General features: G+C 38.6%; 1 protein-coding gene across 5 annotated transcripts in view; it reads right to left on the reverse strand.

Moving 5' to 3' along the window:
• Window positions 1-17,370, reverse strand: part of WDR41 (WD repeat domain 41) — a 169,232-nt gene that overhangs the window by 6,418 nt on the left and 145,444 nt on the right. For 4 of the 5 annotated variants that reach the window (XM_079917348.1, XM_079917347.1, XM_079917350.1 and 1 more), the window contains 6 exons: window positions 16,512-16,574; window positions 12,828-12,938; window positions 6,755-6,939; window positions 3,503-3,624; window positions 2,581-2,669; window positions 1,487-1,620 (listed from right to left, as the gene is read on the reverse strand). In XM_079917348.1, coding sequence (XP_079773474.1) covers window positions 1,487-1,620; window positions 2,581-2,669; window positions 3,503-3,624; window positions 6,755-6,939; window positions 12,828-12,938; window positions 16,512-16,574 — 704 coding nt within the window. The remainder of the gene's footprint in view (window positions 1-1,486; window positions 1,621-2,580; window positions 2,670-3,502; window positions 3,625-6,754; window positions 6,940-12,827; window positions 12,939-16,511; window positions 16,575-17,370) is intronic. The other variant, XM_079917351.1, reaches the window with a different exon arrangement.

Genomic DNA, 17,370 nt, shown 5'->3' on the forward strand with positions numbered 1-17,370 from the left:
CTAGAGCCTGTGCTCCACAACGAGAAGCCACCGCAACGCACCGCATCGAAGAGTAGCCCCTGCTCGCCGCAACTAGAGAAAGTCCGTGTGCAAAGACCCAACACAGCCAAAATAAATACATAAACTTTTTGTGTATGTATGTATGAATTTTTTTAAAAAGTCCAAACTCCTTAGCCTTACATTCAGTAATCTGACCCCAAACTACTTTCCCAGCTTTATCTCCTACTGTGTCCATTCATCGGAACACAGTCCTCCAGCCTAGCCAACCTGCTCCTTGCCACCAAGTAGATTCTATCTTTGCCCTCCTGTCTACCACATTCCATCTGCACAACTCCCAAAGTTAAAAAACAAAATGAAAACAACTGGGCTACCTGGCAGAGGAAGGCAAAAATGAGTAAGATGTAAGTACCCAAAATCAGGGAGCTTATGGTCGTAAGACTATCTTAATCCTACCTAAGCATCAAGGTTCAGCTCATATCCAGGACCATAATATTTTTATATTATATCTCTTTGTAAACGCCAATGTCTAGTGTAGTGCCTGAAATACAGGAAATGCTAATAACAAGTGTTGTGCTGTTGCTTCTAAGTATAAATGCACTTTCAAATGAAAAACAATTTGTTCCTCCCTGGCTATGAAACAGGGAAGAACAATTTAAGAAACTCATGGGGCTTCCCTGGTGATCGAGTGGTTAGGACTCCATGCTCCCAGTGCAGGGGGCCTGCAGCACGCGGGAACTAGATCCCGCATACTGCAACTAGTAGCCCGTATGCCACAACAAAGATCCCGCATGCCGCAACTAAGACCAGCACAGAGGGAGGGAGGGAGGGGGGAAGGGAGGGGGACTTAGGGCTCTGCTTATACTGTTACCAGTTCCAATCATTTCTTTACCTCGACTGGTCTTATTCCTTCTTCATTACAGGCAATAATGCCTATAGTAAATATTAAAGTATTTGAATATATTTATAACAAGTTAGAACTTTATGCATCCTATAATTCTCAACTATTATTTTCATATATGCACAATGACAGTCAAGACACTGGGTTTTACTAACGCTAACAAATTATTATCCTCCAAAGGGAGGTAAAAACAGTACTGTTCATGAATTTGATAAACTTCCCTGGAATTAGATTCTATAAGGCTTTACCTCTACATACATAAACACAACCCTCCATGTACCCTCTATTTACTACTGTTACATATTCAACATTATTCACACCATCCTTATTGTCAGCTATCTACATCTCATAAGTAATAGTAATTAAGCGGTTTTTTAGAAGCAAGACATCCCTTCTTCAAATCATTTCTCTGTAAAGAGAGATCCTAATGGCACATACTATATAAGCTATCCCATTCCATGTTTAGATTCCACAAAAACCTACAGATAAGAGAAAGTTTAGGTCTTTATGAGACCAAATGAAAGAAGAGCAGTGAGATGCAAAAAGCAGGAATTCCCTGGACATTTATATGCCTATTAAAAATAATACCTCCACAGATGATGAGTGTCCAATTAAATCGCCAATAAGCTCTAGTGAACATGAAGTGGCATTTTCTTGTTGTTTTTTAACAGGGTGGCTGGCTTGTTTATTTACTCTTCCAAATCCCCACATGTTAAAAAAACCTAGAAAAACACAGCCATTTCAGTCATTTTCGAAATTACTGTGCTCTTTTCTTATAATAATAATCTAAGATCAGAAAAACAAAACTTAAATGCAAAAAGTGTTCCCCACTTATTTTAGTCAAGGGCTTAGTGAGCAGATGGTACCAGGTACTATACTAGGGTTTTTTAAATATGTTACTTTGTTTCCTCTTAGCTACCCAGGTTTGTTGCTCATCTCTTTTTATTGTCCCTACTCACGCACTGGTGAAGGTGTGTTAACGTGAGGAAAAGGCAATGGGAATCAAAGAGGAGAGAAATGAAAGGCCTGAATGGCAATGAGGTGGGGCGGGGGTGGGGGAGGTCACAACTCAGATTTATCAATAAAGGGTAGGCAAAAAGCAACATAGGGATGTCCCAGAGCAATGCCCTATGACTTCAAATAACCAGAAGAAATTCCAGGGGTACCAGCATCTGATTTCTTATGCAAAGGCTGCTAACTAACAGGGATTTTGTTTTTCAAATCAAACACCTGAAAATCAAAGAGTTCATGAGATGATATAAATACAAAAATGTTTATAAATAAATTGAGTTCTATGTTAATGATAATGCTTTAAGGCTGAAAGAACTTTGACACCTGATGATACAAATTCTGTCTGTATACCAGACATAATTACAGACAAGATAAATGAGTAAATAGTTCATTAGGCCATTTAGTCAGTCAGATTACCAGGAATAATAGTTTCCCCTCAAAACAAAAAAATCCTAGTTGACTTGAACTGAAATAAACAGGTAGTTCTACAGTAAAGCAATATTTAAATGTGAATCCTAGATCCCAATTACCAAATGCTTCATGTAAACATCTGATGCTTATTTGGAGCACACTGTATATTATTTTGTGGTTACATACCACTGCCTTTCTTCTGTCTTGCATATGAGAAAAAAAAAAAAAGCAAGACTACCTTTTTGAGAAAAGATACTCACCTGTTGGTACAGGTTCAGCTGCAAGCTGCTGTTTTTCTCGTAACTCCCAAATGCGTACACTTCCATCTTCTGAGCATGAGATTAACTGCCTGTCAGAAGAGAAAATCAGTGATAAAAAGAGCACCACGGAAGGCCTATGCTAAATTTGCAGTGAAAGAAATCAGTGGAGCCCGCAACTGCTTTTATTCAGCTCTTGGCAGGAGCCAATAAAAATCACAATTTATCAATATGGCTTTACAATGCAAAGTAAAAGCACTCCTCAAGAAAGGCACACATTATACTGTTACATTGGTTCAAATGTTATAAATATGTATCATTTCCATTTTTAAAAATGCATTCAGGAAACAGGTTACGAATTACAGTTTCACAATATCCTGAGAAGTCTCATTCCTTCCTCTCACGGTATCTCTTCTCAGGGCGCCTCTCACTCTAAAAGTATCCTGCATAGAAAATAATTCTATTTCCTTCATATAATTCATCCCTAGAAACTCAACAGCCAAATCTACCCTGAGGGGAAAGCCCTCAGTTGGCAGCCTTAGCCAACAGGAGACTACCATTTAATTGAAGCCGTAATCAAACACCACCACCAAAAAGGTGGGTTTGTGGAAAATATAAAAAGAAAAATTAGTACACAGTCAGTGCCCAAAAGTCTTTTATCTTTTAAAATAAATACCGAATTTTAAATTATCTCTTCTTATAATGAAATTCAATGTAATTCATTTGAACCTTGCTTCTTGTAAATTTCATAATATAATGCCACCAACTCTTCTGTTAAGATAGCCATGGGGTATTCTCCATTTCCAAAAGAACATAACAGGTCAAGCCACGGAGCCAGGTGACTTTGCCCCTTGAAAAATTACACTGGTGGCCCTGGGAACTATGCATTTCTTTCACCTGTTACAGAACTGACGGAAACTTGTACCTGTTTGGAAGTTTGGCAACGTGCAGGACATTGGAGTCATGTGCAGTTTTCTGGCAGGCAATCACACGCTTCATTTGAAGGTTATAGACGTATAAACCCCTTCCAACTGCAACAAATACATTCTGGCGGGGGGAGAGGGGGGGGAAGTTCAGTAATGGGCATAAAACTAGTACTTACCACTACCTGGTGTAATAGATTTCCAGGCCTGGTGTGAGATCAGAAAGCCATTGTTACCTTCCCTATTCCTAGCCTTCAGCCCAAATTATTGTACTGCCCTCTGAAATCCAAAAATATCAAAGCACAAAGGAAAGCTCAGCATTTAGAAGGTGGAAGGACACAACTGCTAATACAGAGAAAGCGTTGTATATTATACCCCACAGCATCGCTTTCTTCCTCGTTGAAATGTGACAGAGAAAGGAGCTGTGGCTGACAGACTGGCCTGCAGTGGAGGTGGAGCTGCTGAGGTACAACCTAGGTTTTCATCCACATAATACTATATCCTTGGGAAAACTACTTAGCTTCTTTTGCCTGAAAAATGTGAGCAAAATTACTTGCACTCCACATCTTAAGCATCACAAGACCTATAAAGGACACAAAAAAGCATATGCTATAGTGGCATATATACAGTGGCTTCACAAAAACATTTTTCCAAATGTAGTATTAGAAACACCTTTTTACTAAAGCAGCTTTAATCTTTTGAAAGTACTTTCACCAATACTTACCTTACTTCAACCTCACAACATCTCATTAATGCAGGAAAAGCTATTTTCCAGAATAATAAGTCAAAATAAAAAAAGATTAATATCACACAAAAATTAAGACGTGAGAGTTTGATATTAGAATCCAGGTCATGTTACTCCAGTCCCTTACTCTTGCCTCATACCATACCACCTAGCTTCCAAAATTATTTTGCAAGTCACTAGACTTCTGGTAGCTCTTGTCTTAGAATCATTCATTCTTACTTAGTTGGTATGCCAGTAGAAAGACCTTTCAAAACTCCTTTTTTTTTTTGCCTACCTGTTCTCACCAAAGAATACTTCTCATGCAGCCTCAAAGGCTACAACGCCAACTCAGACCTACAGCATCTCGACCAAAACATGCCCCCCAAGGCTTACCAGAGTTTAAACCTGGAATGATCCCCTTGACCCTCAGGATTGGTATTCTGCATGTAGCAATGCAAGCTGAAGACCAGTGCCATGAGCATTAATGAGAACAGCTAGCCAACTTGCTAAAATCTAGTGTCCTGGGTGACATTCAATGCAGAGAAACCTCAGAAACTAGTTATATGGACCAGGAAATCTGTGCAGAGTTTAAATGATTTATCCAAAGTCACAAAGAAAATTATCAACACAACTAGAGAATTAATAAGCTTTGGGGCAGCCTTTACTCAACAGAATCACTCTATCAACCACTTGTCATCAACAATGAATGGCCCGCCTGCAGAAAGAAAAAAACTCCGATAAAACAAAGAAAATTAGGGAAAAGTGAGTGCTTTATTAATGCTTTATTAAGCATTTATAGCAGTTAATAACACCAATCGAAAATTTTAAGATTAAAGAGTACAAAATGCAAAACTTTAAACACTTTTACAAAAGTGAGAAAAAGGTATCAAATTAAAAATATATATGGGGCTTCCCTGGTGTCGCAGTGGTTGGGAGTCCGCCTGCCGATGCGGGGAACACGGGTTCGTGCCCCGGTCCGGGAAGATCCCACGTGCTGCGGAGCGGCTGGGCCCGTGAGCCATGGCCGCTGAGCCTGCGCGTCCGGAGCCTGTGCTCCGCGACGGGAGAGGCCACAGCAGTGAGAGGCCCGCGTACCGCAAAAAAAAAAAAAAAATATATATATATATATATATATATATATATATATATATATATATATATGGACTTCCCTGGTGGCACAGTGGTTAAGAATCTGCCTGCCAATACAGGGGACACAGGTTCGATCCCTGGTCAGGGAAGATCCCACATGCCGCGGAGCAACTAAGCCCGTGCGCCACAACTGCTGAGCCTGCACTCCGGAGCAGTCTGAGCCACAGCAACTGAGCCCGCACGCCTGGAGCCCGTGCTCAGCAACAAGAGAAGCCACCGCGATGAGAAGCCCGCGCACCACAACTGAAGAGTAGCCCCTGCTCGCCGCAACTAGAGAAAAGCCTGCACGCAACAAGAAGACCCAAAACAGACAAAACTAAATAAATAATTTTTTTAAAAAGAAAGATAAAAATATATATACATATAAAATTTTTAGGGCTACAACTCTTAGAGATAGTTTCCATCTTTTCTGAGACTACTGTCTTCTATCATATTTACTTTTTTTAAAAAAAATAAAATTGGGATATAAAGAAACTTAATCTTTAGGTATAACAGTGTTCTTTAACCTATTCTTACCCTACTCTGTTTTAGTTTTGTTTTGTTTTTAAGGTAAGAGAGGTGCAAAGAAAGCCAAAACAAAAACAAAGAAACAGACCATGCTCTCCCCATCCAGAACACTATTACTGAATTTTTAAATAAAAATAACAAAACACATACAATTAGAAGATTTAAACAGTACAGGAAGGCACAAAAAAAATGAGGTAAAAGCCTCCTCTAACCCCTCTCCTCAAAGTTTATAACTCAAACATTTCTTGTGATTATATTTAGAAAAGGAACCCCCATTTTAAACATATTTTCTGAGCGCCTGAAGCTAAAAGAAGAGATGTTCAGATCAGAGCCAAGATTCAGAAATCCATTGGTACTAATCTACTACTGCAAAAAAGGATGTAAAGTGCTTCAAGAGCATCACTGCCAAGGCCTAAAGGATTGAAGTCAATAATTCTCACACAATCATCTTGCCCCATGATGCCAGCAGACTAAAAGAAAGGCATTCCTGAAATTTTTAATTTCCTTTACTGCTCCAGGAAATGCACCAGAATCTTCAAAAGGATTCTTTCTCAAAGTGTTTCTTAGAACAATTTTAAGCATTATCCTCAAATCCTGTGGGAATATTTAATCCAACTCAAAATTTCAATAGGGTTTTTAAATCTGTGGCCATTTAATCACTTCCTTGCCTCAAAGATAAGAGCTAAGATTAAAATTCTTTTTTAAAGCAAGTGATGCAATCTTTGAAAAATATCAAAACATTTTAGAGCACAACGTGAACACACGGAATGATAACTTTCTATAGGATCATGAGATTAAATTTTTAAAATTAGAAACGGTTTATTAAAAGAGACAAGATTATAGATATTTTTCTCAATTTTGTTTTTTTTTTTACCTCTTCATCCCATGTGAAATGATGAATAGAAACGTCATTTGGCTTTTGACAGAGTTTTATTTCTTGCTGAGTGTCCAGCTGTGGAGATGGGTCCCAGAAGTTGCGTTCACAGGCCTGCACAGTCCAGTCCAGGATATCCCAGATGATGAGCTCTCCAACATGGGAGCCAGTTACAAAACTCAAATCTAGGCAGAGTTCATAGATGTCTCATTATTGACCATTTACCTAAGCTAAACATAAAAATGAATGAACTGCCTAGTAGTATTGCTCTATAAAATCACAATGTTTAGAACAGTGAGGTAACTAGACAAGCCAAACAGGAAGATTATCAGAAATAGACTCAAGCTTACTTAGAAATTTAGTATGTGATAATGATTGCATTTCAATTCAGCGAAGAAAGAAACACCTCATGCTGGACTATTTGGTTAAGTATTTGGGGAATAAAAACAAAAGAACCTTACCTTGGATCATACACAGTGAAGAGAAGCTACACTTCTGTTTCTCCTTTACTCCCACACTCACCACATGCCTGACACCAGATGCGTGGGGTTTTCCCACACCAGGCAATTCTGCGACACCAGCTGAGTGTCCCTACAATTCAACTCAACTTTGACACTGTCTACCTGGAGATAGTGTCAGATCCCCCAAGTTAAGGACTCAGTCCTGCAAGACTTCTCCCACTTCAGATACTAACTGCAAATCCAGGTTGTTACCTGTGTTTCTGACCAACTGGCTATAAATCGAAAAGTCCCACATCCCCTCATCAGGTTCATTTAATTTGCTAGAATGGCTCACAGAACTCAGGAAAAGTTTACTTACTTTATTATACAAGGATATGATAAAGGATACAGATGAACATCCAGATGGAGGAGATGCACAGGGCAAGGTATGTGGGAAGGATCGCAGAGCACGCATGCCCTCTCTGAGCATGCTGCTCTCCCAGCACCTCCACGTGTTTGGCAACTCAGAAGCTCTCTGAACCCCGTACAGTTGGGATTTTTATGGAAACTTCATCACATACGCATGATCGATGACTAACTTCACGTCCAGCCCCTCTCCCCTCTCTGGAGAATTGCCGCGGGGGTGCGTGGCCAGTGGCCAAAAATTCTAAGCTTCTAATAATGGCTTGGTCTTTCTGGTGACCAGCCCCCATCCAGGAGCCCATCAAGAAAGAGTAGCCTCATTAGAACAAAAGACACTCCTATCACCCAGGAAATTCCAAGGAGCTCCGTCAGGAAATATTAGACCAAATATTAGAACAAAAGATGTTCCTTGTGCTCTTATCTCTTGGGCAATTACAAGAGTTTTAAGGAACTCTGTGCCAGGAACTGGGGGCAACGACCAATATATATATTTTCTGTTATTTCACATATACCAAAATAAGTTTCAAACAGATTAAAACATTAAAGGTATTTAAAGAACTGAGGAAAATAAAGGTGAATGTTTTACGAATATGGAGTGCTAAAAGGCTTCTCAAGGAGACAGAGTGGAGGCTGGGGAAAGAGATATGAATAAACACCTGCTTAGCACAAAATCATACTTTTTTTTTTAAAGATTTTTTTGATGTGGACCATTTTTTAAGTTTTTATTGAATTTGTTACAAAATTGCTTCTGTTTTATGTTTTGGTTTTTTGGCCTCAAGGCATGTGGGTGGGATCTTAATCTCCCTGACCAGGGATCAAACCCACACCCCTTGCATTGGAAAGGGAAGTCTTAACCACTGGACCGCCAGGGAAGTCCCCCCAAATCATACATTTAAATGACAAAACTCTGGGAAAAGTCTGCAATTTAGATGTCGAAATAGGTTGATTATACTTGATACATAAGCACTTCTTAGAAATCACTAAGAACAAGATAAGCACTCCAGCAGAAAAATGGGCAAAGGACCTGAACTGGCAAAACAAGAAATACAAATGGCCAGTAAACATGTGAAAAGACGTTCAATTCCCTAATAATCAAAGACATCTAAAAGCAATGAGATACTATTTACTGACTTGCAAATCGGGAAAAATTATAAAACACGAAAGCACCCGATGCCGGCAAAAGCATAAGGAATCAGCACACTCACGTACTATTCATGCCCTAGTATAAACTGGTGTAATCTTTGCAATCCTTGGTAATATACATCAAAACCTTAAAAAGTTGTAAACCCGGATCTAACAATTCCACTTCTAGGAATTTATCCTGAGGAAAGTACATAAAAGACATACGTGACAAGGCTGTTACACATAGTATTAAAAATCTAAAGGTATCCTAAAACATCCAACTGGGGATCGAATAAATAAATAACATCCACGAAATGAAATAGTTATGCTGTTATTGAAAACTAAGTTGTAAAAGTATGTTATATTAATACAGAAATATATTCATGACATACTGTTACAAAAAGCACACCATATGTATACACATATACATACATATATACACCCAGAAAAACACTTAGAAGGATATGAACCTGTACTTAATGCTGTATGGCAGGATGATTTTCATTTTCATTTTTACATTTTTATGTTTCTGTTTCCTCATATGTATTATTTGCACAATAACAAGTTTTTAAAACCTTTAATAAAAATGAAATTAGTGGGCCAACTAAGACAGTTGACAAATTATACATTTAATAGAAAATGTACAACTGCTGAGACTAAAAACTATCTTAAAGAAATGCAATTTATTTTAATTCCTTTATATTTAGGAGGAACAGAACAATGCACTGTGAGTCTAGAAACTCTAGTTTTAATTTTGGCTCTGCCTGTTACTAGCCATGTGGTTGGTCTTCAGAAAGTCATTTAATCTTTTTCTATCTTGGATTTCTCAGGCATTAAATGAAGATGATTGTAAAAAGCAAATTAAATAATGTGTAGCCATTTTAAAAAGACATCAAATGTTATCTTTGAGTCCCTGGTATTATTTTGAGCCCCTGGTATTATTCCATATTAATGGTATTAAAACATCCAGTTACTTGTAATTTAGGAATACATGGATGAGTAATTATGATTTAATTATCCCATTTATCAAATAAACCAGCAGGACAGAAATCTCTAATAACTAGATGAACAATCTCATAGAAATAAAGAATTACCAGCAATCATACAGGTAAATATTATTTTGTCTTGGTTCCAAGTCCAATTTCTATATAGTTTATTAACAGACTCTATAGAATTCTCTCTGTGAAGAATTAAGTTCATTTCTCATCTGCGGAGAGAAACAGGCTCCTAGTTCTAATAGTGGGAACGTTAAGACAGTAGTAATCTTTCCATGACCTTCTTTTCCATCCCTTTCCCTCCTCTTTCCAATCTCACTCAAACTACAAAAGAACCAGAGACGGTAACAAGTGAAGATCCTTCTAGATTCCAATTCTGCATGCGTCATTATAATAGAGTTAACCTACTGAGACCACACAGCTGCCTGCTCTGATCTCCTCCAAGTGTCTGTAATTCATCTTTGTAATAGCAAAGTACCTGAGCCCAGTTAGAATTTTTCACTAAAAATAAAATGCTGGCACTGACCCGAGTCAGTATAGTTTGCTATGTAAATTATCCCAAACTAGTCATTCAAAATGTTTCACACCAAACAACCTCGATGTGTTTTATATATAGGGATGGATTTTCATCCTATGCAATTATCAAAAGTCACTTAGTATGAAAATCTCACCTGATACCTGTCTACCCATCCCTCAGAAGTACTAATACTTTGTGACTACCATACCATGCTGTCAGTACAAAACAAGAAAAGGAATAAAATAAAGAAGCAGCACCCAGAGCCTTTTGCCAGAAGAGATAAGCAAGGTTATCTTGTATGTCTGTCTTAGAAAATCTCTGCACAGGCATTCAGACCTCACTGGCAAACCTGGTATTCATTATCCACATTTGTAGGAGTTCTCTGTTGTACCATTCTAAGGTTGCCCTAGGGCCACCTCAATGAAAATGCACTTTTCCTGTGAGTTATAAACCCAGTAACTGGCCACATCTTTCATTGGTAATTGGTGGGGATAAAGAAGCAGGGCTGAAAGTGGAACTGGGACTTGTACAACATAATCATTTCAGGATTGCCAAAACCTGCAGCATGGCAGACGCGTCTATATACGAGGTAAGACTGTCACAATATCATTCTCAAATTTTACCAGACTACTTGTCCATATGTGATTCTTAAATATGCTTTTGGCTTACTTATAGTCTGTAGTGTAATTTTATAATCATGGAATTTATAAACTAAAAAGCACTAGGGGTTTTCTGTAATTTTTATTAACAATTTTTTTTTTTGCTTTAGCTTTCCATTTTCCTTCCCTTAAAAAGCTAGCAAAGAAATACTTGAAGAAAGCTTTCTTGGTTAAACTGTTATAAGCTTCTCTGTACATCACACAGCAAAAGAAGTGCCATGAGGTTAAGGCTACCTCAGGAACATCCCATCACCTTCATTAAGGAAACATGCCAGGTCCTGGTACCAATGCTTCACTTCTAAAATGGGACAACTAGGCATGACCACTGTAATGGCCAAAACACTGCTGTGCTTCTCTCAACAGCTTTAGGGCCTTGGAGCTTCTCTGGCTCAGTGTCAGAGGGACTTCCAAATAAGAACCTGCCTTTTGTGCTGCCATCATGGCTAGAAGAAAAGGAGCCCCCAGAGAAAAATAAAGTGGTGCTCCTAATATTATTATTTCTAATAATATAGTCGTCAGAAAGACTTGCAGCTGGGTTGAACAAGCAAATGGCTATTGGAGAGGAAAATTTTGGAACTGGAAGGGACATTCTCACTGATGTATCTGAAAATGTGACTGAACAGCATACAAACGGAGACTACACTTAGTGCTGTCTGTTCCCCTTTCCCTCTGCCTCATGTTTCTACAAAGTATTGCTCAAAAACAGCCAACCCAGATCTCAGATCAGGGGGTGCAGTCCAGTCCCCTTACAACATCATATTCATGGCATCCTTACAGGACCCTCTTATAGTGTCCTCCAGACTATCAAACTGAAGCCACCCAGGAGTCCTCCCATCTGACCTCAGAACACAGATCACCCAGGAAAGCTCTGATGATATAAGGTGTCACTTTATTTGAAAGTGAAGTAGCTAAATCCCAGGATTTGTGGTTTGTGATCCTATCCTGTCATCTGATGTCAGGTTCGGCTCACAGGAGCTAACTCATTAAAATCATTATAAAGCCAAATAGAAAGTCTGGCAGGACTTCCCCGGCAGTCCAGCGGTTAGGACTGTGTGCTTCCACTGCAGGGGGGGGCGGTTCAATCCCTGGTCGGGGAACTAAGATCCCACGTGCCATGCGGCCAAAAAGTAAAAAAAAAAACAAAAAAAAAAACAAACAACCAACACACACATCCATGAGGAAGGGCAGATATGACCCATTTTCTGCAGACCTTTAGTTTGGTGTTATTCTCTGACTCTTCAATCATAATTACAACTGGCTTGAATCCAGCTCATTCTACTGTAAGTAGAGTGCTATATAATTTGTACTGTGTGATCTTCCAAAGAGAAACTAGCCAGGACCATTTGCCAAAAAAGTCAAAATGTTGGGCTTCCCTAGTGGCGCAGTGGTTGAGAGTCCGCCTGCCGATGCAGGGGACACGGGTTCATGCCCCGGTCCGGGAAGATCCCACATGCCGCGGGGCGGCTGGGCCTGTGAGCCATGGCCACTGAGCCTGTGTGTCCGGAGCCTGTGTTCCGCAATGGGAGAGGCCACAGCAGTGAGAGGCCCGCATACCACACACACACAAAAAAAAGTCAAAATGCTACCAAGCATTAGTACTGATAGCCTACAACAATCATCCCACAGCTACCAAGCAGCACCTGAGGTAAGTATGCTCTCTCCTCTGTCATCCCTTTTCTCTGCCCAACTCTATTCTTCCCCTTGTGCCTAAATCTAAGACCTAACAATCTATGAAACTTGATGAATTCCACTGGTTTAAACCTCAGAAAATAAAAGACTGCCAATCCCTACTAATTAATAGCATTATTTTCATCATGGTAATTCCAGAATTCTAGAACAAAACAAGACTAAAGTTCAAAACAGGTTAAAAAGTTAAAAAATTTTTACATAATATCAACACGTACACAATGAGCTTACCATTGACATTAACCAGTGAGAGAATATTATCCTGGTGATCAAGGAGGCGCTTAACTTGAAGAATATCCCATCCTAGTGATCCCTCTGTGGGTGCTACCAGCCTGAAAATTACTAAATGAAGAGACAGATATAATTTTATTAAAATGGTCAAAGATTAAAGTTATATTTCTGCTCAAAAACTAGCATTTCATTAAGTGAGAAATACCTAAAATACTGAAAAACCCATCTCCAAAGACAGCCTTGTTCATACTACTTTAAAATATTTCTTTCAAATGCTTGAGATGTTTGAAATGATCTCCTAAAATCCCAAGTGAGTGTGTCCTCAGAGCTCTGTTCCTTTATTAAAACTCTTCTAAACCCACTACCAACCGTGAAGCCTCTGAACAAAAAAATGCAAAGTACAAAAGATAATGTGAAACTGCTCAGTGAGTCCATAAATATAGTCTCTATAGACAAGTATTCACAAGGGTCACATATGTAATAACTTTGAGGAAATAAAACAAATATGAATTAGATCAGAAGATAAAAGAGAAGCAATAGGGCTTCCCTGGTGGCGCAGTGGTTGAGAGTCCGCCTGCCGATGCAGGGGACGCGGGCTCGTGACCCGGTCCGGGAAGATCCCACATGCCGCGGAGCAGCTGGGCCCGTGAGCCATGGCCGCTGAGCCTGCGCGTCTGGAGCCTGTGCTCTGCAACAGGAGAGGCCACAACAGTGAGAGGCCCGCGTACCACCAAAAAAAAAAAAAAAAAAAGAGAAGCAATAGTCAATTCTAAAAAAGGATTAATAGAAAAATCCTGGACTTCTGAACCAGGATGAGTACTCAGAGCTGATAGCCTTGCTTAGCTATTGATAATAAAAGCCTCAAAGTCACTGCAGCTAGTGCACACAGAAATTCTATTTCCTGTTGAGGGGAACCCTCACATTAGAAAAAGAGAAATTGGTATGGAACATTTAAAACCAAGTACATGGGCACAAGCTTAGTCTTAGAAATAGAAAAGATAGTACATTTAAAGGAATAAAACTTATTTTTATAAGGAAAAATGGCACAACATATTTATTTTATAAGACTAAGTAAAATGCAGAACCTCGTTTTAAAGAATATTTGTATTTTTTATAAATTATTTTCAGAATAAAACCAACTTTCATTTCTTCCTTTTTTTTAGCTAATATTCTAACTTCCGTTGAGGCATTAGTGTTGCTTTTATTACTATTTCAATGAATTCACTAATTCATTCAATAAAAATCTCTTATTTTAGAAATTAGCCAGATCGAAGAGGACAATAAGTAGGAGGACAAGTCCAATACACGGTGACAACAGAAATGAAGGCATAGAGGTTGGGGAATCCCAAGCAATTCAGTGTTAACAAGCAAGTGATACAGGACTCAAAGGAAGCAGGAGGGAAATAATGGAGGGCATGATTTGATATGTTGAAAAATCTGGACTTGTAGGCTACTCGTGTCCTTACATGGGTCCCTAGGGCAAAGATTTCTTTCATCTGGAGCAAAAATGAGAAAAAATAAGGACTACATAAGTTTCTTTCATAAAACTAAATGTATTCAATTTAAAGTCCTATTCTTTTTTTCTGAGATCATGTTCTTCATATTTTGTTGTTTAAAACTTAGTTTTATAAAATCAGGGTGGTAAATGGTAGTTTGGTTTCTGGTTTGGGATTTTTAATGTTTTCACTAAACAAAATAAAAACTGGCAACTCTATGTTGATCTCCACAAGTTTGACCTTTTGTACTAATCAGAAATTTGAGAGTTCAGAAACAACTGATGTAGGCAATCGGAAGCCACTGAAGCTTTGAAGCTTGCATTTTTTTTTAAATTAATTTTTACTGGAGTATAGTTGTTTTACAATGTTGTTTTAGTTTCTGCTATACAGCACAGTGAAACAACTATACGTATACATATATCCCCTCTTTTTTGGATTTCCTTCCCATTTAGGTCACCACAGAGCTGAGTAGAGTTCCCTGTGCTACACAGTAGGTTCTCATTAGTTATCTACTTTATACATAGCATCAATAGTGTATATATTTCAATCCCAATCTCCCAATTCATCCCCCGCCCCCTGCTCCGTATACATACATCCAGTCTCTACCTCTGTGTCTCTATTCCTGCTTTGCAAATAAGTGCATCTGTATCGTCTTGAAGCCTGTATTTTAGATAGATCCCTCTAGCATCTACTAGAAAATGTATCTGGGAAGCACTAAACTAGAGGAGAAGGCATTTGAGAAGCAGTAGAGGAAGGAAGACAAGTTAGGGGACTATCACAACAGAGCAGGCAAAAGAGGAAATGAGTACCTGAATAGAGCAACAGTACTGAGATGGAAAGAAGTGGATCAAAATATTTACAGCAGCCATCCTCAAAGTATGGTCCCACACCAGCAACCTCAGCACTACCAGAGCACCTGTTAGAACGCAGAAGCTCAGGCCCCACTCCAGAATTAGTGAATTAGGAACTCTGGGAGTAAGGCCCAGTAATCTGTGTTTTTAACAAGTCCTCGAGTCATTCTCACGCACACTAAAATGTAAGAACCACTGAGTTAGAGTAAAACCAGCAAAACACAAGTGATTGACACAGAGGAAAAAGGCAGGGAAAAGCTAGACGTCTTTCCAGGTCAATAAAGAACATGGGAAAACTGAATTCCTGCAAGGAAGGAAAAAGAAAAAAAAACTAAACACAGAATTGTATCTTTAGAAATTACTTTATGAAAAGAAAGAATAAGCATAGGGTCTAGAAAATTACTTCTCAGACATGATTACACACAGAAAGTTCAGTTGAAGAAAGAGAAATGTGACTGCAAAGCAGTAGAGCCTGCAGACAACAGTTTATAAATGGTGAACAATTAACTCATGGCTCACTGGTATCTGCAAACATGCCAACTGATGGTCATAGCAAATCTCAAGGCTGGTCTCTAGAAGCAGCAGCACAAGTAATAGCAAATGCCCTCTGGGCTACAAAAATTCTTCAAGAAAAAAGCAGCTTTTAAGAAGTGTGCTTACTCTATCACTTCTCAGCACCCAAATTTCATCCATAAGGTAATGAACATAGAAGGTTTTTTTTTACTGCAGGCTCCTGTCAGTAAATGAGTTAGCCAACAGTCAACAGCTAAGAAAGTGTCTTTCAAACTGCATGTTTATAATCAGTTAATACATTTACAAAATTCCTGTTGCTATCCCTCCTTCTGCTGTCCCACTAGTCTGAGGGAAATGGCATAAACTCCCCCACAAGAAAATGGGCCCCATTCTGGCTTCCTGAGGCAAAACCTCCACAGTTCCTATCTTAGTGAACTCCCCAAATAATCCTCCTCCAACACTCCCAACTCAAGCTTTTAGTTTCCAGAATGTTGATAGTTGTTTTATGTGGCTAAAGTTTTTGCTAAGTAAGTGTGTGAGTGTGGATCAGCAACAGAGAGGACTGTGGAATGTAAATGGCCTTCTCTAGCATCAGAGGAATAGGGTTACCTTGCCCACTTGGCTATGTTAGACCAAGTGTGGTAAAAAACTGACCTAAGATCTTGAAAACGTCTTGGGTTCCACATCACTTCGACAATCCCAGGAGGCCAAGACTGGGACGGGAAAGATGTCCCTTGAATTAGTCTTTCTGAAATGTGTATACAAGGCTAGTTTAAAATTTTTAAAAAGAAGAAGAAATAAAAGAAAAAAAGAGTCATACTCACTCAGTTCTTTGCCAACTGCTGCCACAACACAGTTCTTAGGTATTTCAATCAAAGCACTGATCCCTTCACAAAAACATATAAAACGAAGGTTAAATTATTTTCTTCATGGATTACATCAAAAACAAAAACATTCTCAGATTTATGTTGGTCATTCCTATAAAGGGGATGGTAACTATAAAGCACACACAATTTGCTACATCACACTTCCGTGCTTGCTTACATATGGAAAATGATTTTGTGAAAAGTAGGTGAGACCTCTGGAAGACATTATTGATTTAAGAGTAGGAAATGCTCTTTGAATATTTTTACTATTGTGGTGAACTTATTTACCAGGGAACCCTTAAGATAATCATCATCACCATTTACAAGATGGCTCGCTCAAATGAGATATAAAATTGGCATGCTCCTCAATGTAAATTTAAGAAGCCTGGGTGGGCTCCCTGGCAGTAAATGAGTGAGCCAACCGTCAACAGCTAGGAAAGTGGCCTTCAAATAATATGTTTATAATCAATCAACCCATTTACAAAACTCCTTCTATTACTAGAATAATCAGATTCAACATTCCATCACATTTCATTTATTAAGCATACAATTCCAGGTATCTTTTTATAGCTGAATCATGAAATGATTTTAGGGTAACCATAACTTCTATAAGATATGTTACGTTACTTTCTATAAAATATGTTACATTACTTCTGTCAGCAAAAAATATTCATGTATTAGATTTAGAACCACCACATGTGTTGGCAAAAAACCCTGTTTATTAAAAGTTCACTTCTCCATTATAAAATATATGTAATTTTATATATATGTAATTTATAACATATACACAAATTTGGAAAGTATTCTACTCATTTAC

This window comes from Stenella coeruleoalba, assembly GCF_951394435.1.
Source record: "Stenella coeruleoalba genome assembly, chromosome: 3".
In the NCBI taxonomy this organism is placed as follows: Eukaryota; Metazoa; Chordata; class Mammalia; order Artiodactyla; family Delphinidae; genus Stenella; species Stenella coeruleoalba.